The sequence below is a fragment of the Rousettus aegyptiacus genome, unplaced genomic scaffold (genome assembly GCF_014176215.1).
Source record: "Rousettus aegyptiacus isolate mRouAeg1 unplaced genomic scaffold, mRouAeg1.p scaffold_m13_p_11, whole genome shotgun sequence".
Lineage (NCBI taxonomy): Eukaryota > Metazoa > Chordata > Mammalia > Chiroptera > Pteropodidae > Rousettus > Rousettus aegyptiacus.
In genome coordinates, this window is record NW_023416286.1 from 16,405,946 (window position 1) to 16,433,604 (window position 27,659).

The 27,659-nt window shown below is 45.1% G+C and overlaps 1 protein-coding gene and 1 pseudogene across 3 annotated transcripts in view; one reads left to right on the forward strand and one right to left on the reverse strand.

Moving 5' to 3' along the window:
- ATP7B (ATPase copper transporting beta) overlaps window positions 1-27,659 on the forward strand; it is a 79,286-nt gene that overhangs the window by 34,847 nt on the left and 16,780 nt on the right. For all 3 annotated transcript variants that reach the window (XM_016131381.2, XM_016131380.2, XM_016131379.2), the window contains 11 exons: window positions 152-1,382; window positions 7,477-7,734; window positions 9,280-9,443; window positions 12,136-12,297; window positions 14,296-14,372; window positions 15,903-16,077; window positions 17,923-18,156; window positions 18,823-18,914; window positions 26,246-26,373; window positions 26,488-26,642; window positions 26,840-26,974. In XM_016131381.2, the coding sequence (XP_015986867.2) occupies window positions 152-1,382; window positions 7,477-7,734; window positions 9,280-9,443; window positions 12,136-12,297; window positions 14,296-14,372; window positions 15,903-16,077; window positions 17,923-18,156; window positions 18,823-18,914; window positions 26,246-26,373; window positions 26,488-26,642; window positions 26,840-26,974 (2,811 nt within the window). The remainder of the gene's footprint in view (window positions 1-151; window positions 1,383-7,476; window positions 7,735-9,279; window positions 9,444-12,135; window positions 12,298-14,295; window positions 14,373-15,902; window positions 16,078-17,922; window positions 18,157-18,822; window positions 18,915-26,245; window positions 26,374-26,487; window positions 26,643-26,839; window positions 26,975-27,659) is intronic.
- On the reverse strand, window positions 20,864-20,980 carry LOC118609801 (annotated as a pseudogene).

A 27,659-nucleotide genomic window follows, 5' to 3' on the forward strand; every position in this document is an offset into this window, starting at 1 on the left:
ACTTCCTTTCTCTGCATTTTCTGCTTTTGTACTCTCAGCATGTTTTGACACCAGTGCATTGTTATCCATTTCCTCAGTTCCAGATAAGCTGGTATATCTTAGAAAAAAATAAGTTTTAAGAATAAAAAAGAATTCTTTCCTTTTTTTTTAGATCCTATCTAAACTTTCTTTGCCTACTCGTGGATGGGAACCAGCAATGAAGCAGAGTTTCGCCTTTGACAACGTTGGCTACGAAGGTGGTCCGGACGGTGCATGTCCTTCGCAGGCGACCACTGGCTCCATCAGCATTTTGGGCATGACGTGCCAGTCATGTGTGAGGTCCATCGAAGGCAGGCTTTCCAGTCTGAAAGGCATCGTGAGCATCAAGGTTTCCCTGGAACAGGGCAGCGCAACCGTGAGATATGTGCCGTCGGTCCTGAGCCTGCCACAGGTGTGCTATCAAATTGAGGACATGGGCTTCGAAGCCAGCATCGCAGAGGGAAAGGCCGCCTCCTGGCCTTCAAGGTCCTCACCTGTTCCGGAGGCTGTGGTCAAGCTCCGGGTAGAGGGCATGACCTGTCAATCTTGTGTCAGCTCCATAGAAGGCAAGATTAGGAAACTTCAAGGAGTGGTGAGAGTCAGAGTCTCACTCAGCAACCAAGAGGCAGTCATCACTTATCAGCCTTATCTTATTCAACCCCAAGACCTCAGGAGCCATGTAAATGACATGGGGTTTGAAGCTATTATCAAGAACAAAGTGGCTCCTGTCAGCCTGGGACCGATAGATATTGGGCGGTTACAGGGCATCAACCCAAAGACATTTTCGACTTACACTAACCAGAATGCCAATATCTCTCAGACTGCGGTGCACCAAGAGAGCCACATGGTCACCCTGCAACTGAGAGTAGATGGGATGCACTGCAAGTCTTGTGTTCGAAATATTGAAGAAAATATCGGCCAACTTTCAGGGGTTCAAAATATTCAAGTGTCCTTGGAGGAGGGAACTGCCCAAGTACAGTATGACCCTTCTCGCGTCTCCCTAGGGGCCCTGCAGAGGGCCATTGAAGCTCTTCCACCAGGGAACTTTAAAGTTTCCCTTCCTCATGGGGCAGAAGGAAGTGGGACAGATAACAGGTCTTCCACATGTCACTCCCCTGCCCCCGCCCAGGGGACCCTGGGGCAAGGCACCTGCTGTACCGTGGTGCTTGCCATTGCTGGCATGACCTGTGCCTCCTGTGTCCAGTCCATCGAAGGCCTGATCTCCCAAAGGGAAGGGGTGCAGCAAATATCAGTCTCTCTTGCCAAAGGGACTGGAACGATTCTCTGTGATCCCTCTGTAATTAACCCAGAAGAACTCCGAGCAGCTCTAGAAGATATGGGATTTGAGGCTTCGGTTGTTTCTGGTACGTAGTTTATACGTTTGATGTGCTCCCTGGAGTTGTCTCCTTTTTCTTAGTGTCTTAAGACACTAATCACCTGCGTGGTTGAACAGGTGAGTCACACCTGCTGCCTCACTTGTTGACCTTGGTAACGAGATTCTGCAACTTTCCCCCATGAGTTGTATTTGTCAGGTAGAGGAAATTGAATTTCCAGCTGTTTAGATTTTGCCTTTCATGTAGCTGGGACTAAATTGCTAAGGTCCTTGAATTCTTGGCTTCTTTCTAAAGAGAACTCTGATTCTGTGTGAGTGTGTGTATGTTTTAAAAGAGTGTCCTAGGAACATCAGGCCCTTCTCTGTCCAAAGGAACCATCATCACTTTCTCTGAAGACTTCTCTGCTAAATGAAATAAAATCATAAAACAGCGGAACCTTAGTCTCACTGCCCAGAACCCATTCTCTTGAAAGTAGGAATTAAGGAAAGGTTTTAATGATGATTTCCTTTGTGCTCCCCCCACCCCGCCCCCGCCGATGATTATGAGAAGGGGGTTGGAGGTGACAGGCTTCACAAAACAAAGTGCCCACACACCCTGATGTCGCCTCGGCAGACAGTGTCCAGGCTAGTCACCATCTGTGCCCCTCCTCCCGTCATTGACTGTTCACTTGCGATTTTCTTTCCCTTCTCTTACGTGGGAGCCCAGCTAATGCAGCATCATTTCTACCATGCACTAGGACTGTGTCAGTCGTGGGCTACTGAGCGCCACAGCATTTCTCCTGAGAGCTTATGTTGTAGTGAGACAAGGACTGAGGAGGAGGAAATCAGTGCCATGAGATAAGCCCCTGTGAGCCCAGGCGAGGAGCACCTGAGCCAAGCTCAGGGACTTGGGAAGGGCTTTTCTGAGAGGGTGACTGGGAGTGAGCTGGTGAGGGGCAGTGGACTGGGGAGGGGAGGGTGGGGAGTGACCAGGACGTTTGAGGCCCAGGAAGTAGCCTGGGCAGTGGCCCGAAGGCCTGAGAGGCGGCACAGTATGCTGGGGAAGCTGCAGAGAGCAGAATGGCCTGAGTGTGAGGGCTTAGGGAGGGTGATGAGGCTGGTGGGACGGTGGCTGGGCCATCTCGAATGGGGTCTGCATGTCAGGCTGAGTTTGGACTTTGTTGTGACGGCAAGGGGAGTGTATTTTAATCAGAAGAAGCACAGGTCCGATTATATTTTAAGAGACCAGTCAGTGTCAGGGTGCAGTGTGGACTGAGGCAGTGAGTCCTCATAGTCGGCTGAGTGAGAAATGCTGTGGGCTGGAGAGCAAGAGATGCATTTGAAAGACACGCAGGAAGGTCAAATCCACCACACTTGGTGTCTGGTTAAAGGTGGGTGTGATGGGGGCAGGCTGGGGAGGAGAGGGAGAGCTTAGGCTGGGAGGGGTGGAGGGGTGTTAGATAGGGAGGGCTGGTTGACAGAGAGGCTGAAGATAAGAAGGGCTGTGGGACAACTTTGTGGGTGGTAATGTTTTAACTGTTTAGATAGCAAGGGGTACAGGCCCTGTATGTCAGTGCAGAGGCAGGTGGACTAGGGTGTGGACAGATTCCTCAGTCTCTGGATAGAGCTCCCTGCTAATGGGAAGGGGTCGGCCAGTCACTAGGAGCTTGTGAGCAAAGCCCCCTGGCTGCACTAGGAGCCAGCTGGACCTGAATTTCCCACATCCACTGATGGCCACCAAGATAAAGCTTGTCACCTTGGAAAGTTTGTTTTGCCGTGATGCTTTCTCGCACACACCTTAAAGGGAGTGGGTAAGTTGTGTGGAATGACTTGGCCCTGCTCTATATTTGTCTTTGTACCAGGTTTTAGGAAGGAGGACTGTGTGTGTGTGCGCACACACATTTTAATGAAAATTAATTAGGAAAATGCAATAGAACAGTAATCCTCTACTCAAAAGGTAAGAAATGTAGCATGGAGTCATCATCTGCTACTATATCAGGTTATTGACAGTAAAAAGATATTTGCATTGAACTACAGAATTCAGAATAATTGGATTTGACTAAGCCTTAAAGAAAAAACCCATGATTTTTATTGGCCAGAATTATGAGAATTATATTTCCCAAGAGGTATTTAGGGTATCAGCTTTAGCAAATAAAAATATAGGACACCCGGTTAAATTTGAATTTCAGATAAATAACAACTAATGTTTTAATAGAAGTATATCCCAAATATTGCATAGGACATACTTATACTAAAATATTCTTTATTATTTATCTGAAATTCAAATTTAGCTGGATGTTCTGTATTTTACCTGGCATTCTTAATTTAGGATAAACCGTGAGTTTACTAGTCACTTCCCTTTATAGACACCTAAATGTTAAAAGCACATTATTTATATTTGATTATTCTTTCTGGATTGACTAAGAACTCTTTGAGGACAGTCTTCAAACCTGCCCTTTGTTTCTCGGACTCAGCAGCACTCAGCGTGCAGTAGGTATTTGTGAAGGAAATGACGGAAGAAATAAGGAGCTGTGACCAGCAGGGTCCCAGGGGAGCTCAAGGGAAGGCTTTAATCCAGGAAACTATTTACAGAGATTTTAGAGAGCTGAAAAACCGAACAGAATGGGAAGGAAACCCAAGAGAATAATAATAGTGGAAGCCATCACCTCCCCTCGCCGCACCCCTACCCCCACCTCCACCCCTCCCCCACAGGAGTGCCTGAGGGAAGAGGGCCCAGGGCTGAGGCCGCCTGCTGGCAACTGGCGCCAATGGCTCCCAGTAAACAGGCGGGAAACACTCATTTTCCCCATTCTGGCCTATTGTTTTCCACTTTTTACTTCATGTATACCAAATTTAATCAGAAACCAGTTGACAAGGGAGCCTGGGAGAGTGGTTTGCAGGGATCAGACTCCTTGATAATGGAGCAGGGTGAGGGTAGGGAATAGTCTCAGCACATCGGCAAGTGACAGGCATTGAATTTCAGTCAGCTTATTTGTCAGATAGAAATACATTTAGACCTGGTTTTTACCCAGAATGCAGCTCTGCATTTGTTCACTGGTTTGCATGGTATTTTTTTGAATGAATGAATAAATGGATGAATGGATATATGAATATAGTGAGAGGAAGAGCCATCTGTCATGTATAACACATGCCTCTCACCGTTGTAAATGGGTAATGTCATTTTCAGGGCATTGTTCTCTTATCCTAGCATGTGCTGAGGGTCTTCTAGGTCCCAGGCACAGTGCTGGCTGCTGTGAGGTGCTCAGAAGCAGCCTAGCACCTGCCAGTATGTGGTTCATACTTTAACTAGGTAGCAGAGACCCATTATCTAGGGCAGGTTTAGAGTAAGGTGTAGGTAAAGTGCCCTTGGGATTCAGAAGATGAGAAAACCCAGCATCTGGCTGTGGGGCTCCCAAAGACTTGATGGTGGCTGGAGGGGTTACCGTTGGAGCAGGGCGTGGATAGGATTTCCACAAGCACACAGGGCGGAGGAGACTAAGCACAGCCTACGGGCAGGAGTCCTCCAGGTACATTGTGGGAGTAGTCTGGCTTGGATGCATGGAGCTTGGATATAAGTGATGGGAGATGAGGGTGGACAGGTCAGCATCATGGTCCAAACCACCATTGTGTGTCTCCTGGTTTCTGGAGAGGCTCTGAACTGGTGTCTCTGCTTGCTGATTTTCATCCTTGCAGTGTGTCCCCTGCTCAGCATTCAGTAAGACCCTGTTCCTTTGCTGACAATCCAAAACCCTCCCCTCTCATATTGTAAGAGGAAGAGTCCTTATGGTGGTTGAGAAGCCCCCTCCCTCAGCCATGACCTTTCTGACCCCTTCGGATTCCTCATGTCAGGCTTGTTCTCACCTCAGGGTCTTGTACTTGCTGTCCTCTCGGTGTGGAATTCTCTTCCCCCAAAGCCCACATGGTACGCTTCACTTCCTATATGGTCTTCTAGACATTTCCCAAAGCATATATAATTTATATTTAGAAATATGTAGGTTGTATTACATATAGTTCGATAATCTCTTTTTTCCTCTGCAGTTCATCATAAACATACTTATAAGTCTCTTCTTATATCTGTAACACCATGTTCAATGGCTGCATAGCATTCCATCATGTGGGCATACTATAACTTAGTCAATCAGTTTTCTATTGGACTGTTCCCATCTCTTGTGTGCAGGCAGTTGTAAATAATACCGATAGGCATCTTTGAAGCTAAATCTTTGTGTACACACAAAGATCTGATAAAGATCTGAAAGAGTAAATGCTGGATCACAGGGTATAAACATTATTTGATTCCATCACAAATATTTATTGTGCCTCTACTAAGAATCAAGCAGTTAGAGGGATTGTTTTTAATAATACGTATTGTCATAAAACCTAATAATTTTTATGCCCACCTGTAGTGTTAGCATAGATTATCAAAGGATCGAGTAGCATAAGCTTGTTAGGGTTTTTGTTAGTTTATTTGAACTTTTGTTAGCAGTCTCCAGAAGCTCCAAATTTAGTTGAGTCATACCCCAGTATTGAAAAATGACAGCATGTAAGTTGTAGGATACTAAGGGGGTATGAGATTTTCTGTAATAGTATGAATGTTATCGAAATTGTTGACCACAATATTTGGATAGAGATAGGCAGGTGAATCCAGAAAACAGGCGATGGACTGGGAAAATAGGGAGGAGTTGGACAGATGCAGGAGAGTTGATGGGTAGAGTGTTAAGAGATTGTGGCCACAGAATCGACTCTATGAGTGAGATCCCAGGGTTGGAGTCATTTTGAACAGTGACAACCTCCAGGAGAGTAAACCTTTGCTGGCGGGTATGGTGATGGTCTCTGCATCAACAAGATGGGGCTCCTGGAAGGCCAGAGTGCTGGGAGGTCCTCTGCGGAAGTGCTGAGTGTCAACCAGCTGCACTCTTAGAAGCAGTATTAGCACTTCTCAGAAAATAAGCAGAACATCCCAAGACGTGAGACTCATTCAGAAGAGAAACTTAAAAGTTGTGTGTTGTCAATACAGGCCGACTTATCTTTTGCAGCTACGGATTTTCAAATGAGTTTCTCAGTAAATGATGTAATTTTTTCTACATTCTCTTATAGGTGTTTTGTGTCATCAAATTAGTGCGACTTTCTGGAGCGTTAAAAACATTTGATCTTGATCTGTTTGACAATTATACATATGTGGAAGGTGGAATAATGACCTCCCCCCCAAAATGTCTACATCCTAATCCCCAGAATTTAGTGGAGAAAAGATGGTCTTTTCAGTATATGGAACTGGATCAATTGGATATCCACATGGAAAGAAATTAACCTTGACTATCACCTCATACTTACACAAAAGTTAATTTGAAGTATATCATAGGTTGTGAAAGTTTATTAAAGTAATAGAACTCCTAGAAGAAAAAGTCATGAAACTTTCACAATGTTGATATAGACCAATATATTGATAGAGCACAATGCACTAATCATTAAATTTGGTTTAGCTGTTTGATAAGTTTGGCTTTATTAATATGAAGGACTTCTTTTATCAAAAGAGAAAGGTGGGAGTTCAAAACACAAACCACAGACTGGGCGCAGATATAGGCAGTGCATTCAACTGACAGAGGGTTCATATGCAGAGTATATTTAGGACTTCTACTGGCTCATTTTGATTCTCATGGGGAGGAGTGAACCTCTGCTAACAAGAATGAGATAGTGGTTCAAGGGACAGATCCTGGAGTTAAACAGACCTAGTTCAAAACTAGCTTCACTAATGAGCTGAGGAGTTTGGGGCAAATGATTTAAGTTTTTGTAAGATTTCTTCATCTATAAAATGGGATTAATAGTATTTACCACATAGCTATTTTAAGGATTAGAGGAGGTCATACGTGTGCTTAGCAGAGTGCCTGGTGAATTCTTATTATTATCATCATCTAATTAGAGTGTTCATTTAGGTAGAACATTCATTCTTGAATTCTTAGCATATTTTCATGTGTCTGTAATTTTGTGCCTCTGTCTCCAGTTGTGGTAAGAGAGAGTGTTGAAAACACCAACCCATGTAGCCTCTTCAAGAGCTTTCATCTGCATATTGTCAGGCTTAAACCTCCTGCTGTGAAAAAAAACAACAACTGTTTGTTCTTCTGATTTAAAGGATCTCTGACATTTTATTCTAGTAAACTGTTCTACCAGCCATGTTGGAAACTATAGCGCCATGAATATCCCGGTGCAAACTGCAGCTGGCACACCCATGTCTATAGAGGAAGCGGCTCTTCACACGGGGGGGCACCCTAAACCCCACAGCCCTCGCCAGTCGACGAAGTCCCCGAAAGCCTCAGCAACAATGACACCACAGAAGTGCTTTTTACAGATCACAGGCATGACCTGTGCATCCTGTGTGTCTAACATTGAGAGAAAGCTGCAGAAAGAAGCTGGTAAGAGACACACACCAATGTTACACTGGGAAGCTGCGTGTGGACTGTCGGACCCTGTAGTCAGCACAGTAGGGCGGGCCTGTGTGCTCCCTTCAGGGGCTCTCTCTCGACTGTGTTTGTCAGGAGCCCTGATGCTCTGGTAGCAAGTTCATTGTGAAACAGTACAGATGTTTGTCTAATGTTCGTGGGCAGCTGGTATCTGTCCTTCAAGAAGCATTTAGTTTGAGGTAAAATGTGTCTCTGACTAATGTAGCCATGGGAAATCCAGTTGAGAGGTCATGGCACATTTCGTGTGGTCTCCTCAGTTAGCGTGTTTGAGTAGTATCTATCTTTCCCCTCCAGTTCCATCAACCTCTTATATCCATTGAGTAAATGACCTGCACGTTGTGGAGAGGTTCTAATTTCAGGTATTCTCTCATGTTGTCCTTGTAAACTGTAGAGTACTTTGGAATTGCCAAAGTCTTCTCCTCCAAACTACATCTCCAATATTCTTTTAAACCTTAAAGTGCAACAAAAATCCTATCTCAATTTTTTGTTTGGAAAATATCTTAACTATGACTCCCCCTTGCCACCAGTCAGAAAACTGTCTCTTTCCTCGCTTGAGTCTCCGTGTCTTTCTGATTGGTCTCCCTGGCCCTTAGGTACAACCCTAAATTAGTATGACACTTTTTCCAGCCTCTTTTTCACTATGCTTTATAGCTTCCTGGAGCTCTAGAATGACCATTTTCAAATTGAGGTGTTATAGGACTTCCTTTTGTCATTCATGGCTGGCTGCTCATAAAATTAACTTATATCTCACAGTGTCTGTAGTTCTGTTCCTGACCTGAATCCCTCGTTTTTATGCCTATGGCATCTTTTCTAGAACACATCATTGCTTTCATTTATTTGAATGAGCCTTTCCCTCTTAAACTAACACAATAGTATTAGCATGATAGTCTGAGGGGTTTCTCTTTCACTCCTAAAGGAATCAAACTGAAGAAGACTAAGGAAAACCACATTTGAAAGTTATTTTTCTTTATATGAAAAGTGGAGAAAAAGAGTATATCTTTTATGTAATAATAGCTGCTAGCTGCAGACTGGCTCCCTTGCTCTGAGGTGTGTGCACCCCACAGTATCTTCTGGAGCCTGAGCCAGAAAGTGGTCCCCAGGCCGGCAGCATGGGCATTGCCTGGGAGCTGGGTTGACCTGCAGAACCTCACACCACTCCAGACTAACTGAGCCAGAATCCGTAGTTTAATAAGGTCCCCAGGTGATTTATATGTCCATTAACGTGTCAGAAACATCGTTCTAGAACAGTGGTTCTCATGCTTGGCTGTACGTTAGGGGGGAAAAGCTGCCTGGCACCCACCTGAGAGTTCTGATTTAGTCTGGGTTAAGGGCCAGGTGTGGTGATGGTTAAAAGCTCCCCAAGCGATCTGATGGGCAGCCAGGTTTGAGAACCACTGCCCTGGAGACTTCTGGGGCATGTTTTTCTTTCTTTGCTTTTGTCAAACTTGTCATCCTAGAGGCCTTGCCTAGAGTTACAGCTATGGCTTGTGCTTTCAGGCATTCTCTCCGTGCTGGTTGCCTTGATGGCCGGAAAGGCAGAGGTTAAGTATAATCCAGAAGTCATCCAGCCAGTCGAGATAGCTCAGCTCATCCAAGACTTGGGCTTTGAGGCAACAGTAATGGAGGACTGCACAGGCTCTGATGGCGACCTTGAGCTGATTGTAAGTATGGTGACTGAGCTGGAGCTGGGGGCTTGAGGGATGCAGGCCTCTGGCGACCTGCAGATGTGTTCTGACAGAAGCCATGGCTGTGATCAGTCATTTCCCCCCATCTTGCTGTTGTTTTTTTTGTGTGTTTTGTTTTATTTTCATTGACACCAACAAGGACCTGTTCATTTTATGAAGAAATGTCAGTTATGTAAGAAAGTCACAGGAATGGACTCCACTGGGCATGTTCAGGGTATTAGGAGGAGGATATAGTGGCATGTTGGAGGAAGAAGAATTTAAGGCGGCTGCTGTCTCCGATTTGAGGGAATTGAATATGAACACACTCCATAAAGTCTAGATATCGGGAAGCTAGAATGCTGGCCGTGTCTCAAGGCTAGATGAGGTGAGGCAGTGTGGTCGTCAGTGCCATCACAGGTGGAGGGGGCTTGTATGCAGGCACAGGGGTGTCTAGAAGGTAATGAGTGCCAAGATTGTCCCGAAGCACCCAGTCCAAGGTGAAAGCCAAAGGTGGTTGCTGTTCCCAGTGTGGTTGAGTGGCAGGGGTGGGGTGAGGGAGGTGGCGGTGTTTTCTTTTTATCCACTGTTACCAACTGCACATGTCAACAAGTCATTGAAAAGAACAGGTATGTCTAGTATTTCAAATATGATGTTTACCAGCCCTTATGTACAGAGCTAGCTTTATGTAAATAAAGGGAGACTTAGAAGAAACCCACAAAGAATGAATAGAGATGGCAGTAAGACTCTTTTACTGAGGTAGAAGGGTCTTTCACTTCCTTAGTGTGTTTAGTCACTGCCATTAATGGTAAGTAAATGTTTGAAGAAGTACTGAGGACATGAGTGGCACTTTGAGTTCCTGATAAGTGGTGTTCTTTGTAGAGCAAAGCTCCGAACTGGCCTCTGTGTGAGTTGAGGGGCAAAAGGTAATATCAGTAGGATACAGCTCAAATCAGCCCTGCGGTCAGAGCAGGGCGCCTGCCGCAGACCTCCAGGTCCAATGTGGACGTCTGTCTCTGCCTGGTCCGACTGCCGCTGTGTGGAAAAATCCAAATCAAGAATATTGTTGAAAAAGGTGAAACCTTTTTTCGAACAATATTTTATTGTAGTGTTTTTTTTAAAAAACTAAGCAGTACTAATAGTTATATCATCATCATATGTTCAGACATTTTATGTGGACATTTTATGTCTGTATTTACTTGTATTCTGGAAAATGTTGACCATCGATGCTTGAAGAGTGTCTGGTTTGCCTAATACTTATTATAGGGATGGCACGTCTCACTCCTGTTTCTCATTTCAAGACACGTGGCATGGTGATAGTGTGGCAGAGTGGCATAGCTTTCACCAGGTTTGAGTTCTGGTTCTGTCGCTGCAGGGGTGTTTCTCCACGTGGTCTGTGGAGACCACCTCGTGATGCACAGTGCAGCAGCTCGGAGCACTGACTCAGAGCCAGGCTGCAGCTCTGCCACTCCCTGATGTGTGACTTTGGACAAGTTCCGAAACCTGTCCGTGCTGGAACTTGGTATGAGCAGAACGGTACCCAGGGCAGTGCCTGGCAAGTTGCAGGTGTGCATTAAGAGTTACCTATTAATATTGTTGTAAAAGTGAAAGGAGAGCTTAGAACCACCATCGAAATATTTGTGGACTTTGTAAAATTCTGTTTGCCACATGCCAGCCAGTAAGCTCCACATCTGCATGATGGTCCCCGCTTTCCCACCTTTTTCTTGGATCCTGTGCCAAGGTGAATGCATTCTATTACAAACGAGCTCACCTCTCTTTCCTAATTCCACATGGGACTCTCCTGTCTCTTCTGATACTTGATTCTGGGATTACTGATGCACATTTCATTCAGTAATGTGCAGCTCCAGTCTCTTCTGATGCTCATTACCCCTTCATGGTTTCCCATCAAGTGGGAAAAAAACCTTTTTAGTTGGGTGCTCAAGAGTCTTCATGTGGACCCAGCCAACGAGGTAGGCTGCCTCCTCTTCCTTTCCTTGCATGCCCTGTGCTGGCCAAGGCTGGCTGTTGATGGTTGTCTGAACACCCCTTACTGCCCTGCCTTTTGTCTTTTCCCATGCTGCTCCCTCTGTGATTACTCTTACTTTCACCTGGACACACCCTGTTCATACTCTGGGACCAACTCAAATCCCATCGCCTTAGTCACTTCCTAAATCCTTTTCTTCAGTCAGTAATGAGCTATTGGCATCATTATCCTTGGAGCCAGCAGAGCCCTGCAGTAGGAGGGTTTTAGCAGCAGCTGCAGTCCAGGTGCTAGCGACACTCGGGATTTTAGAGAGTGCTTCAGGAGTTCAAAGGATTTTGCAGAAGCAGGGAAAGTGCATGCAGTGTTATCCTGGTGTGCTGGAGAGATGGCTGAGACAGAGTGTGGATAGCCTTTGAAAGCCCATTATTACCAGAGCCAGAAGTCAAGCCTCCATTGGTTGCCATCTGCTTAGTAGATTGGCTAGGTCTCTTGTACCTGAATTGGGGAAGAACCACTGTTTATATCCTTAAAGTCCCTGGGAGAAGGTTTGGGGTAAAGATATTCATGGGGTTTGGAGGCAGGAGTCTAGAGTCTTTGGGAGGGTTCTGTGGAAGGATGAGAGGTTCAAAGGCTTTTGGCTACCTGTGTGCCTTTGACAGTATCTTCTTGAACCTGGCTTAGTGGGGTTTCTGTCATCTTGTGCTGCAGATCACTGGGATGACCTGCGCTTCCTGCGTTCACAACATAGAGTCCAAACTTATGAAGACGAAAGGCATCACCCATGCCTCCGTGGCCCTTGCAACCAGCAAAGCCCATGTGAAGTTTGATCCTGAAATTATCGGTCCAAGGGATGTTGTCAGAATTATTGAGGTAAAGACATTCATTAAGAAAAATTATACCCACCTTTAAAAAATGTAATTATTAACCATTGCAGAAAAACGAGAAAATATAAATAAACATGAGTCATTTTAAAATAAACCGTGAAGTTAAGTGAGTATCAGATATTCTGGCGGGGGTTGGGGGGCAGGTGGTGGTGGAAATCAGTGATCGGATAAGAAAAAGTTGGGGAGAAAAGACATTATCATTGTTATAATTTCAGACAGTCCCTGTGAAACACAGTATCACCAAGGTACTTGGTATATGGGGTTAAATCGCCTAAGTATAATTTTTAGGTATAATTTATGTCTGTACTAAGTATGTATAGACCAAAGAAATGGTGATATTTGAAAGAATTATACTACATTTTACTACTATGCTAGGCCTTCTTTGTAATGGGAGAGTTTGATAATTTTCCTTTGGAAAATCAGAATAGTTTTCATATACTGCCTCCCTCTGTTCCTGCTCTGGTTGTCCACAGATATACCATTTCCTATTTAAGGTCTGTATTACACCACACCATAAGAAGACGAGCATTAGAGGGGATCCGAAGGCGTTAAGACAGTCAAAACTTGTTAATAACTAGTGATTAAGAGTAGATGAAGTTTAGCAAAAACCACTACTTATGAAATTTCTTATGAAAAGAAACATCTTGCAGCAGGTGTAATATCTTTAATTTTCTCTTTGCTTTGTGCACGTGCATGTGTGTGTGTTTTAAGAGCGGTGTTGTCTGCGATGGCCTGGCAGAGCTGTTAGGCAGTAATGCCGCTGCCGCTCTGCTGCTGGGCAGACAACGCAGCTTCCTTATCAGAGGAGGGAAGATCCCAGAGGGCTTGAGTACATTGCTCACTGGTACACAGCCAAAGGTTGCAGAACCGGCACCCAAACCCAGCTCTTACGTTCCAGGCTTGGTGGCCTTTCTATTTCTACCACACCACAGGTCTTCCAGAACAGTAGTGATAAGGCATCGATGAGGTAAAAAGTCAGGCTGTTGCACTGAGCACGAGGGACAGTCGAGATGGTACTTTGAACACGACTCAGTTATCCCTCTTATTTATAAGGTCCTTGCTGACCTCCACCCACCCGCAGAGCTCTGCACAGTCCCTTCTTTACATTATTGGATGATTAATGCCAATGTCTGGCCTCCATTCTTATGACTCTGGGGCATCTTTTCCTAGTATGATTAGCCCGATGTTAGTTGTAAAAGGATTTGTCTTAAGACAGACAATCTTACATGTTCTTTTTTCCACCATAACTTTAATTTTTGTGTAAAATCCCAACACCAGAGTTCTGGGACCCCTCTTAGTATTGTGCTGGCTGACGGGACACTTCCTGACAACTTTCTCGGTGCCTGTCTGTGAAGGATGTCAGAGATGTCAGTGATCAGATCGAATAAGGCAGAGAGGGCAAGGGGGAGGGAGCAACAGCGAAGGAAAGGCCGGAGCTAACCCCTAAGAACAGCATGAGACTGAGGTGCCGTCTCCGTGTGGCCTCAGTGGAGGCCATGGCTCACAGGCGTGGAAGTGGCCATGGTCGCTCAGCGGAAGAGGCCTGGCTGGGGGCTGCAGACCTGAGCACTGGACCTAGCTCTTCTGATTCTGCTGTGACCTTCAGTTTTCTCATGCAGAGAATGAAAGCAGCTGACCATTCAAGATTTGGGATCCCTTAAAAGTTCTGAGTTTACAACTCAACACTGATCAGCTCCAGGATGTTGACTTTATCTCCCAGAGCCTGCTGCCTTTGTGGACAAAGGAACAGGAATCACTGTCTGAAGCATCTCCTTGGAGATGACACAACCATTAAGCGTAGATGGTGCTGAAGCTCTGACAGGATTTGAAGAGTGATTCTGTTAAAGAAGTTGTAGGAGAAAAAACCAGTACACTCCTCTGAGGCTATTTTAGATTAACTTTATAATTTCAAAAGGCGTAAAGTGCATGTTTTAATCAAGTGCCTCCTCCTTGTTTCCTACCCCTCCCTCTTTTTAATGACAAGGAAATCGGCTTTCGTGCTTCCCCGGCCCAGAGAAACCCCACCGCTCATCACTTGGACCACAAGGTGGAGATAAAGCAGTAGGTAGAACAGAATTGATAAGCCGAAGCTCTTGTCTAAGTGCCTCCCTCTCCCCAGGCTGGCCCTGCTTGGTTCTCTGCTTCTCGGTGCCTCTGCTGCCCTGGCTTCCCACGGCGCCTTCCGCTTGGATTGGCTGCCTTTCCCCTGTGATGTTAGCCCTCTACTGCTGGGTAACAAACTTGCTACAATGACAGAGCGTTCCAAATCTGCACTGCCTGGCATGATAGCCACTAGCTCCTGCGTACTCGAAGTGCAACTGATGTGACCGAGGAACTGAATTATTAATTGCATTTAATTTTAATTTAAATAGCCGCCTATGGCTGGTGGCCAACAGATGGGGACAACAATTAAGTTGGAAGGAAGGGAGCATGGAGTTTTTTCTTTTACAGTATTTTAAGACTTTATTTGAATGTATTCTATAACTAGGATCCAAGGACATGAATAATGTCCTGGGTTCATTCGTTGTTTCAGATGTTTATTTATTCGTTCAACAAACATAAGGCCGCTGTTGTATGCAGGGCACTGTGCTAGATGCAGGGGATGAATAGAATTCCGTCCCTACTTTTGAGGTGCCCATACTCTGGCTGGAAAGGAGTGGATGAGCAGTGATTCAAGTTGGTTCTGGGAGGTCTGGGGAGCTAATAGAGGGCACACTATTTGAGTGTCAAAGAATGAATGAGGGACTGGAGGTGGGCATGGAAGTGGGGGTCTTCTAGGGTCCCAGAGGCAGGGGGCCTTCAGGAACTCTTGTGCGTTTGCTCTGGTTGGCATGGCTGCAGTGCAGAAGGGACTGGAAGGACAGGCACATGGAAAGCTAGTGAGAGGCTAATTCTTGGGGCCTTCGGTGGCAACCTTTAATCTTAAAGACCAGTGGCTTTCAGATAGGAGTTAAGGTACAAAGGTGCATTAGCGTTTCCACCAACAGTTGGTTAGAATTTCATGGATGCTGAAGCTAACATGAGACCACAGCTGTCACTGTGACACCTGCCCTCTGTGCCCACCCCCCCCCCCGCCATTTCAAGCTTTCACTGTTCATCAGACAGCTTCTCTGTTCTCACTGACTATTTTTAGTAATAGTTTAAAAAGTAAATATATTATAAGTAAGTTTATACTAATAAAATATTACTTTTATCTGTTTATTTTTTTTTTTTTGTGGGGGCGGGGGGATAGTAAGAAATCGCATTCCAAAAAAGAGCTGTAAGCAGCCATGGGTAGAGATGGTCAATGTCCTTGGGGCTGAATTCTCAGCTTCTGGGCCTCGGCTGCCTCACCTGTAGGTTGGAGGGAACATGCCAGCTGCAGGCAGGTGCGGGCCGGATCCAGACATCTCAGGAATATCCTTGCAGCACAATTTAGGCCTTTAGATGCTCCCTCAGTTGGCCAGTGTTGGGGAGAGAGCCTTCCTTTCATTTTAGCCCTTGGTGGTCTGTCCCAGACATGTGACAGCGTCTTAAGATTAGTCCTCAGGAGGGGCCCAGCCTGTACTCCAAGTGGCACCTAATCTGTCTCTGTTGCTTGTTGCTTTCCAGGTGGAAGAAGTCTTTCCTGTGCAGCCTGGTGTTTGGCATCCCTGTTATGGGTTTAATGATCTATATGTTGATACCCAGCAACGAACCCCACGAGTCCATGGTCCTAGACCACAACATTATTCCAGGACTGTCCATTCTAAATCTCATCTTCTTTATCTTGTGTACCTTTGTCCAGGTACGTATCAGGAAGAGGGGCAAGCCTCTGCCCTCCATGCCTGTGCCTGGCCGGCACTTTATTGCAGCTTTTATGATCCGCCCCAGCCAGTTGCTGCTTTTTACATCTGTGACCAGCAGTAGAGTATTCCCTAACACAGGGGACAGGAAAGGACTTGGTTTCACTGCCAATTTCACAGTTGATTATAGATGATCGAAGTTTCTCAGGCATAGTAACCACCTTGTTACAAGGGTTGCTGAATCAGTTTTCTCCAGTTTGCTTATTATTTAGCTTAATTTACCTTTGTTTTTAGAAATAACATCTAGGTCACCCTGGAATTCATGCTTCTTTAGAATGGCAGAAATTTGGTCCTAAGGCAATTATCTATCTATCTATCTATCTATCTATCTTTATGTTTTTTTAAAATTCTATCAGCAATTATTTTTTTAAGTTTATTGGAATAACATTGATTAATACAGTTATATAATTTTCAGCTGTACATTCTAATTTTACATATATATAGATTTTATTGTGTGATTACCACCCAGAGTTCCAGTTTCCTTCAGCTACCATATATTCAATCCCCTTTACCCACTTCACCGTCCCCCTACACCCCTACTTTTGACCCCCTTTACCCTGACTACCTCTTCCTTCCTCCCCCAACCCCTACCCTCTGGTAACCACTAGTCCATTGTCCATGTCCCTGAGTCTCTTTGTCCTGTTCATTTGTTGCTTTTAGGTTTATATCCCAGACCGAAAAGTTGAAAATCATATGATATCACTTATATGTGGGATATAAACCTAAAAACAACAAAGGAAATTATTATTTAAAAGAAGCCTCATGGAACTTCTAGTCTGGGACTGGTATTAAGGAACTAGCCATATTTCTAGTGGGAAGTGTGTAGCCTCTATATATTTTAGAATATAAAACTCCTGACTTAATATTAAAATGTTTAGTTTAGGATTATCTGGAGGCAAGTCTTTGTAGACTGAATTTATTTATTTTTTCTGTATTTAAAAAAAATTCCAAATGTAATGTATATTTATTTTAAACAATTCAAACCATATGGAAGTATAAGAAGAAAAGAGGAACATATTCTTTAATCGTGCCGTGCCTCCAGCCCAAAGCCATTCTCCAGGGTTACCTTAGTATTATTATTACCAGTTGGGTGTGTGTCTTCTATCTATTTAGAGGAAATACACATTTATGTCTGTACATATCTGTGTGTGCATATTCACATAAGGCAGACACATCCTATTAGAGGTACTGATTTATAACTGGCTTTTTTACCTGATCATGTAATACTGACGTTTTTCATTCCAGTAGTTTATAGATCCAGCACTTTTCTCCTGAGGCAGCGGTCCCCAGCCTTTCTGGCACCAGGGACCAGTGCTCCTTTGAGAATCTAATGCCTGATGATCAGAGGTGGTGCTGAGGCGGTGATGCTAGTGCTGCTGCTCACCTCCTGCTGTGGAACCCAGTTCCTGACAGGCCAAAGACTGGTACCAGTCCACAGCAGGGGGCTGGGGACTCCTGTCCTAAGGGACTGCATAGCATTGGCCACAGTATAAATGAAGTGTGATTATTTCACCATTGCCAGCATTCTCCTATTGATGGACATTTAGGTTGTATACTCTGAATTTTGTAGGTCTCCCATGGCCGTGATTATCCATTCCTGTAGCCATTAGTCCTCTGAATCAGGAAATACATTCCAAAAACATCAATTACAAAGGAAAAAGTAATGTCAAAGTTGTGGGTGAGGCTAGAGTATTTGCCGTTCAAAAGGGCCCGTAAGGCCTCCGTTTGCTCCTTGAATGCTATTCCCTGCGTGGCCCAGCCGTCACTCTCCTTTAATTGTCTTTTAGTTCCTCGGCGGATGGTACTTCTACGTTCAGGCCTACAAATCTCTGCGACACAGGACAGCCAACATGGACGTGCTCATCGTGCTGGCCACTAGCATTGCCTATGTTTACTCTCTCGTCATCCTGGTGGTGGCTATTGCCGAGAAGGCCGAGAGGAGCCCTGTGACATTCTTTGACACTCCCCCCATGCTCTTCGTGTTCATCGCCCTGGGGCGGTGGCTGGAGCACGTGGCAAAGGTAACTTCAGTTTCAGGTTAAAAGAACTGTTCCTTCAGTAATACAGATCTTAATTCATCTGAATGCCATGTTTAGAATTACTAATTATACACAGTTAGAAAAAGACTTAAAGAAATATGAAACCTACATATAATTAGGTGTTTCTAATGCTAATCTCCAAATTGGTCACACTTCTGAAATCCCAGCTAATCTGGTTAATTATTAAATCCTTTCTTCAGGTGCAAAGTGTAATGGAAAGAACTCTGGATTTCAGGTCAGAGGTCATACCGTCTCTTAGTACATATCTGAGTATATAGCTCATCAGTTTAGAAAATCCACATTTCCACCTTAGGGTCTTGCCATTTTCAACACACTGCACTGTACCCAGAATTTTAACGTATCCTATAAAAGAGTGGGGTTCTGGCCCTGAAAGAAATTCTGTTGACCCTAAAAGAAAATTGTCAGTGGGTAGATTGGTATTGTTTTTTCAGTCTGAAATGTGTGATTCATTGAACTAAGTGGCATAGTGCATTCAGTGTGGTGATGACATGGCCTCATGTCAATGGCCAGTGAATCACTGTCCCGGGAGAGCTTTTTGGCTGCTGTGTGGCTGTGTTAAGGGGGCAGCCTTTTCCTCCAGGGGTCAGTTTACAGTAGTTCTTATTTTGTATTCTGGTTATTTCTTAGAGCAAAACCTCGGAAGCCCTTGCCAAACTCATGTCTCTCCAAGCCACGGAAGCCACCGTTGTAACCCTTGGTGAGGACAACTTAATCATCAGGTAGGTTATCTTCATCCAAAGTCTCCAATAAATTTATGTCATTCTATGTAATATGCATCAAACACCTATTGTATATGTGACATTACCCTAGACCTCACGAGGGCCAGCAAAGACAAGCACAGTAAGATTCCTTTTTTAATCTAGTTAAGTAAATCAGGCATTTAAATACCAAAAAAATAAGCAAGAGTTCACAGTGGCTCCTGTAGGCCAAATGATAAAAGAGAGGTATAGATAGATGATTTGTATCCCTGGAGTTTAGAAGAGGGAGGCTTGGGGCCACGGAAAGCTTCACAGGGAACATGGAGTTCCCTTCCTTGCAATATCCGGAGTATTGATATAGGCTGAGAGATAAGGATTTCAACTTGCCAAAGAATAAAAATGGAATTGGTATTTTTCTTCTTAATAAGATTGGCACATATTAAAAATAATAATGATTATTTCCATTATTGCTGAAACTTCTGTAGCATTTACTGCTTGCCAGACACTAACTTTTTTGTATTTAATCTAATAAAAAAAAATTTACGAAGCAGGTACCGTTAGTACCCATATTTTGAAGAGGAGAAAACAAGTTCAGAGAGGCTAAGGACCTGGCTTAGATCACACAGGTATTAAGGAGTGGAATGGGCATATAAGCCAGGCCGTTGGTTCCAGAGTCCATATTCTTTACCCTTCCATATACTGACTCTTAAAGCATATGTAATAATGTGGACATTTTTACAGATTAAGGCTTCCATATTTCCCTGGTCAGTCTAATTTTCATATTCAAAGCAACGGTTATTTATAGGCCTTCTTCACATTCCTGAAATCTCTCTCCGACCCCTCCACTTTCTTTAACCTGTCATCTCACTTCTGACTACTGAAATCCATCAGTTTCCTGCCACTCAACCTACAAAGCTAATCTTCCCCCACAGCATCCTCCCGCCTGCGCACCCCGGTGCAGGGGGCGTCTCTCCCCCTGGGCCTCTGTTCAGGAGCCTTGCTCTGTGGATTTCTCATTGATCTTCAGTGTCTCTATCTTTGTGGATTTTTACCATCCACTATGACATATACTTCAAACTCTCCTATTTAAACCACTCTTTGTCCCTATCCCACTGTGTACTTGCACATTCATCATACTGTAGTAGCTGTGTCCTCCGAGGGACAGACCTCTGAGGATGACACAGGTCCCTTGCTTCCCAGTGGGGTGCTTGGTGAGCCTGTGCTGAGTATAGGAATGAATGAGCGAGACATGAATGAATAAAAGTTAATGAGTCACATAGGCCGACTGCAGCACCGGGTTTTGCCTGGATGCTGGCTTTTAAATAAAAATCAGAATTATGATGGTGTTCGCCAAGATTTGAAAACTTAGTTGTGTACCAGGTACTGCAGCTCCGCACTTCGCATAAATTATCTGACTTAACGCTGATAGCTGCCCTGTGAGGCAGGTGCTCTCACGATCCCCATTTCATTAATGAGGTGAAGTAACTTGCCCCAAATCCGTGGCAGGGGAGGGGCAGAGCTGAGACGGAGCTCTGCAGGCACAGAGCCATCCCGCCAGCCACCTGCTAACCCGTCTCCCCGACAGGACTCTGTGACAAAGCAGCTGTCTGCTTCTACGTTAGTAATGCATTTTGGCTGCTTCTTTTCTTATTAATTAATGACATGAGCATTTCTGAGAAGTAAAAACATTCAGATCTGGAATAAAACTGTGGGAATACATTTACTGTATGTTTCATTTGGCAATGTGTGTGATACTGTGGATTGCAATTACGTGGACTGCTTGCTCCATTGATTTGAATACAGGAGATATCAGCTTTGCCAGAAGGCGAAAGCTAGTTGAAATGTCAAAGGACCGTGGGGCTATACCTGTCATAACTCAGTTCTTTCCTAAGACGGTGATTAATTTTTGGCTGTGGACACACTGCAGGCCCAATGACTACCATCATAATGTGGTGGTACCATTTTTTTTTTGCCTACAGCACCTGGTCTTCCTAGGTGGTCTCCCATCCAAGTACTAACCAAGCCTGACCCTGCTTAGCTTCCGAGATCAGATGAGATCGGGTGTGTTCAGTGGTGGCACCATTTTTTAAGCAAGGAGCCTGAAGACCATTCTGGCTTTGCCTCAGATGGGCTATGTCCTTGTAACACATTAGTTAATGCCTGTTTGGCGCAGTTTCTGTCTGTCAAACGGGGTGGTGGTTCCTACCCCGCTCCAGGCTGCTGGCAGGGGATGGGCCCAGGGTCACCCTTGGGCCCTGCTCTCCCAAGGCCAAGGCCACTCACTGCCCCACCTGAGGAGCTGGACTCTCCGTAACGTGAGAGAGACATGCTGGTGCCAGGGCTCCCTGGTCGGCCTTGGCCTCCTGCAGGGCCCTCCTGCATTGGGGCCTCTGTTGGTGTGGACAGGCGTGGGGAGCCTTCTGAAGGCCACTGGGGTTTCCTGCCTTAGCTGGCTCCTTTCAGCGATACTCAGGCTTGTTCCTCCCTCTGTCCCTCTGCCAGGGACGCTTGTCCTTTTTCTCCATCCCGAGTCTTGGGTGATGGCAGCATCTACATAGATGATCAGTCTGGGACATAATTTCTTCCCATGCCACTTGCTGTCTCCTTCATGGTCTTCCTTCGCTTTCCTCATTCCTTAAATATTGATGATTCTTAGAGTTTCAGTGTTGGCTCTATTGTCTCTTGTCTTGGCGTCTTGTAGACTGTCGCTGGGACACCTCGGCTCCCCCATGTCTTCATTCTCAAACCTACCTCAGCTACCAGTATTCACTTGCCTGTTGGAATCTGTCTCTTGGGTGCCATAAAGACTCAAAGTTAACCTGTCTGTATCCTTCCCATAATCCTCCCTCTGTGCTTTCCTCCCAGATTCCTCCTCTTCCCTTGTGCCTGTCTGTTCCCAGGAATGGCACTGTCCCAGGCCAGCTCCTGAGGCAGAGGCCTGGGCATCCTCTGTGACCCCTTCCCCTCCCTCATCCAGTCTTCGTCCTCTTGCTTCTAGCTCCACAGCCCCCGCTGGCCACACACAGCGCCCCCTCCCACTGCCACAAGGCTTGTTTAGGCCACTGCTGTCTCGTCTAAAGCGCTGCGACAGTCTCATTGCTCTCCTGCTTCCAGCCTAGTCTCCTTCCAACAAGTCTGCTTGTGTTACTGTGTAGCTCATACTCTCCCGGGATTGGCTCTTGTCCTTACACATTCCCTAGGACACATATGAGACTTGGCATCTGCCCCATGTGCTTCTGGGGCTCAGCCTTCTGTCCTGCCGTTCCTCTGGTCTCGTTCCAGCCGCCCCCACTGGCGGTTCCCACACGAGGCTCTCTCCTGCCTCCAGGCCCATGCGCACGTCGTCCCCTCTTCCGTTCCCTTCACCTGGCTCCTTGTTGTTCAGGGCTTGGTTTAGGTGTCACACCCTCCAGAAGCCTTTCCTGTCCTCCAGGTCTGGCTTGGTCACTCCTGAGTGCTCCTGGAGCACTGATGCCTCCAGTCGCCCTGGGCTTACGCTGGCAGGTCCTCAGCTACTGTGTCGAATGAATGAAATGGCTGTCAGATGTTAAAGAAATAATATACACGTGTGTATGCTTGACTGCGTGACATTAAAAAGCCAGCATAGCCCTGTCCCCAGTCTCCCACACTGACGTCTTTTGTTTCTTATAAATGGGAAAACAAGGTCACAGATTTTATCTAGGACAGGGCCATTCCATTATGAGTATTTTCTTTGTCTTTTTTTAACTTGTGTTAGATGAGGAAGAAGACAGGTGAGGTAAGGAGACTGCTGGCAGAAACTCTTAAAGTCGAAGAAATGCTGGCAAAAAAAAACCTTGTCTTTCAGTTAAATGTATTCCCACAACTCAGGATTTGGGGGAGCATTAGTTTCTAAAGAAGAAATGCTATGGGAATTCACCAGAAGGAGCTACCTTGACCCTTGTAAAAGGCTGTTCGCTTTAAATGAAGCTATTTAGAGTTAGAAAGATTGGTTAATTCAGATCAGAGAAGTTCAAGGTTAGATTAAGCAGAGATTAGCATTATTAAAAGAAAGGCATCCAAGTGGCCATGTGCGCCAAGTACCCCCGTATAAGCGAGCAGTTTAAAGCTTAGTAGTCAGGTTGTGGGAGCGGAGAGATTGTGCCCGTTAGTCCGCACAGCCCTCTTTTCCGAAGTGAGCAGGGGCCCTTCTGACACAGGCTCTCTTGCCAAGTGGAGGCCTCTAGGGTGATAAACTCCAGGCCCTGCTATGGGCCTCGGAGGAGCGGTGTAGGGGCCTGGACTCTCTGTTGCTGAAAGACCCATAAAAGAAGCAGAGAGTTTCTCAGGTTATGGGGATCCTCCCCTTCCTGTTTCCTGCCTGCCTGGCCACCGAGTTTGCACATGTGTTTCCAGCACACAAGGCTTTATTCCGTGTTTACTTTCCCTTGAAAGGTCCCTCCTTTCCTTTCAGTGCTCCTTTTATTTCACGATGGCCAGTATTGAATTTGCATGTATGAGTCTGCTTTTAGCTTCTAGGCTGTAAACTTCATGAGAGGAAGGCTCCACTTTGTCATGTTTGTCACCCCAGCCTAGCACAGTGCCTGTTACACAGGCCGGACAACAGTGAAAACATCCATTAGGTGACAATAAAAGCCGCCAGCATTCCCTGAGCACTTACTGTGTGTCAGGCATTGTGCTAAGCACCTGGGATATGCGGCACCTCAGTTAATCCTGGGAACAAAATTGTCATCATGGAAAGGAGGACGTTGTGTCTTTGAACTACAATTTGACCCAGATCACACTGCTGCCTCGTGACGGGGACTCTGAGCTCCCGAGGTCAGGGCCATGCCTGCCTTGCTCACCACTGTGTCCCCGGCACCTGGTGCGCACAGCGGCACATATGCCCTTGGTCTCAGGGTCGGCTTCATCTGCTCGGCAGCCTGAACTCGGCACCGCGGAGCAGCGCGCCCTCGCACCCCTGCGGGGAGGTGGCGGCATGCCGCGCGGGGCTGGACCCTCAGCCTCCCACAGTCCATCGTGCCCTCACTAGGCAGATGACGTTCCTAACCATTTTTTAAAAAACGATTTTATTTTATTTTTAATTTTTTTTATTATTTAACAGTTTTTAAAAAGAAGATATTGTTGTAAATATATGTAACATCTGTCTGCAAGCTGGTTCCTAAGTTTTATACATTCATACCCAGTGACATTTAAAGAAATGGGCATTGTATGTTCAATTTTGTGCCTTTCTAAGAAATCTTCAGATTTTTGCCCAAATGGGTGAATATCATTTACCTCATGTTTTGGGGAAGACTCAATGAGGTAAGACATGTAAAAGTCTAGCACGATACCTGCACTCAGTAAATGTCTATTTTTCTTTCTCACATAAATAAGGTGGCTTTTTGTACATTCCTCTCTGTGGTACTTTAAATGTGGTCTTTGTAGAATAAAAGGGAAATATGAAAGAACCTCAGAGTCCTGCTTGTTGTACATGCCTGCTTTTTTTGACTTTTTCACCATTTGTTCATGAGCCCATGTTATCTGTATGAGTAAGTGCGTTTGGCCCGTGTGATGATTGATTAGGGAAGTGCTGCCAAGGCCGGTCGGTTCCCTGGGTGGCTTCCCTCTCATACTCTATTCCTTCCAGTCCTGCCCTTCTTCCTCCCTGCCGCGTCTCTCCCCATCTCCCCCTCTCCTCTCCCTCCATCTCTGGGACCGTTCCCACCAGCATACAGTTCGCGCATATCTACAGTTGTTTCCTTTCTTACCTCAGTCCCTCTTCTGCTGTTTCCTCTTTCCTTTCACAGCAAAACTTCTCTTGAAAGTTGTCTTTAGCTGCTGTCTTTGTTTCCCTACTTCACATTCTCTTCAGCCCGTTCCAGTTGAGTTTCTACCTCTACCAGTTTCAGCCATTGCTTTTGCCAAAGACATTAAGTAATTTCCACATACCCCAGTCCAACCCTGGCATCTTTTTAATCCACATTTCAGCCTCTCACCAGCATTTTTACCCTTTAATGTCCCTTTAAAATTTTTCTCTTTTTCTTTTTAATTAAGGTATGACTTCCATTCTGTGAAGTATACAAATTAATTCTAAGTGTAGAGCATGATGAACCGCACATACGTTTGCACCTGTGTAACTGCGTCTGCGGTATCCGATAGGATGGGCTGGGTGCTTGCTCCTTTGATCGTCTGTCTCTCCTTTTCCTCCGCATCACTGGCTGCCCCTCTGCCCCTGCTCAACCTCCAAATATTTGCGCATCCCAGGGCTTAGTTCTAGGACTCCTCTTTTGCAGTTACTCTTCTAGGCAACCTCATACCATTTCATGGCTTTGAATGCATCTCTATTTTGTGTGCTTCCAGATGTGTACCTCGATCTCTGACTTCTTCTCCCAGCTCTAATCATATTTGCAACTTTCAACTTAACATTTCTACATGGAAGTCAAATAGGCATCTCAGACCCGACAGGTTAAAACAAAGATCTTCATCTCCTCTTCCCTCTTCCTCTCTCAGTGCTTCTCCATAGTTGTCTCCATCTCATTAAATGATTTCTCATCCACCCAGTGGCTCATACTGAAAGTTTGGAACTCATCTGTGATTCTTTCCTTAAGCATTCAGTATATCTCCTCTCTAGCCCACACCATTGGTGTCTTTTGTTTGGGAGGCTGCAACAGCCTAACTCATCTCTCACCTTCTGTTCTTACCCTTGCAGCCCATTCTCATAAGTAGTCAGAGAGATGACTTGAAAATGTGAATCAGATTATGTCATTTTCCCACTAAAACCTTACATTCAAAGCATGCGTTCCTCTTTGCTAAACCAGGGGTGATCTAGATTCTGCCTGCCTCCCTCGCCTCCCTCTAGCCATGTTTGCCATGATCCTGTTTCTCAGAGGCACCCCTCCGACCCGTCTTGGAGCCTTTGCATTAGCTCTTTTTAATCCCTCGAATGTTATTTCTCTGTATTTTGGCCCTTGTTGTCATCTGGGTCTCAGCTCAAATGTTATCATCCAAGTGAGGGCTTCTCATTCCACTACCTAAAGCACCCCGCCCCCGCACCCCCCCAGTCACATAATTTTCACCAGAGCATGTATTTAATAACCAGAACTACCTTGTTTGTTGTCTGTTTCCTCCATGGAATTTGTCTTCATGAGGGTAAAGACTTTGCAGTCCTGATCACGGTACATTCCCAGTGCTTAATACCATGCCTGGCACTTAGTAGCTGCATAATAAATATTGGCTCAATCTGTAAATGACAGGTAAAATGAATACTGCTGCTCAATGTAGATCAAGTATAATGTAACTATTCCAACAATTTGTCTAGAACCCGGCCTTGGTGACAGACCAAGAGGGCGAGCTCCAGTGAATGTGTGTAATCCGAGTGGCATTTGTTGCAGAGAGGAGCAAGTACCCATGGAGCTGGTGCAGCGGGGTGATGTCATCAAGGTGGTTCCTGGGGGAAAGTTCCCAGTGGATGGGAAAGTCCTGGAGGGCAGTACCATGGCCGACGAGTCTCTCATCACAGGTTAGGTGACTTGATTCTCGTTCCCTTTGGGTGGGTATCAGCACAGTTGCCAGGCCCTGTGAATACCGAATGAGGCTTAGCGCATGACAGCCTGTCTCCTTTCTCCACCTCTAGGAGAAGCCATGCCAGTCACTAAGAAACCTGGAAGCACAGTGATTGCCGGGTCTATAAATGCACACGGCTCTGTGCTCATCAGTGCCACCCATGTGGGCAATGACACCACTTTGGCTCAGATTGTGAAATTGGTGGAAGAAGCTCAGATGTCAAAGGTAATGAAGAAGTTTAAAAAACGGTATCATCTCAGCTTCCTCATTTTAGAAATCATTCCAAGAGTTCCATGGACTCAGCAGGTTTTATTGAGCTGAGAGTTAATGAGGGAGCGAAGAATCCCAGTTCTTTTCTATGCTTGCGGTTGATTTCTTTGTAGATTGTAATTTCCCATGGTCTCGGTGTTTTATTTTTATAGGCACCCATTCAACAACTGGCTGACCGATTTAGTGGATATTTTGTCCCATTTATCATCATCATTTCAACTTTGACGGTGGTGGTATGGATTATAATCGGTTTTATCGATTTTGGTGTTGTTCAGACATACTTTCCTGTAAGTTGAATGCTGCGGGCTGCGCGGTTGTTGTGTTTTAAATAATCTATTGCCATTACTCCTATTCTTTCATGTCTTAGATTCATTGGGCTTTAGTTACTCATTACATTTTATTTGATTGCTTCACTTATTGGCAACAAAATCTTAGCTGGGGTAGGACAATCAGTCACTCTCCTTCTGCAGGTTTTTCTTAAAGATGGTGTCTGCTTTCTAGTTAGATAATTTCACACACCGATTGGCTCTCCGTTGTAATGCTTAAAGCATTTACATTATGCAGTATTGTTCATTTTGGGGATTGTGAGGTACACCCTGTGGAAGATTGGTCACTTTAGATTTCAGTGGCATGATAATATTATTTAACAAATTTTAAGAAAAATATATTTTTGGTTGTCTGTGTCCATAAATACCATCTTTAACCTTGCAGCTTTCCAAGCAATGCTAATAGCTTTTTAGTAAATATTTATTAAATATTATATATGAGGCAATGGAATATACATTGTTGAGTTAAAAAAGTAAATGAATACTATCTTAAGAAATATGTTTATCAAACTTTTTAAAAGGTGGAAAATACCCCCCAAAAAATCTCCCAAAAAACAAACAAAAAAGGTGTGCTTCAGAGATGAGAACTGTACACATCAGTGATTTGCAATTGGGAGTGATTTTGTTGCCCCAGGGACGTTTGGCC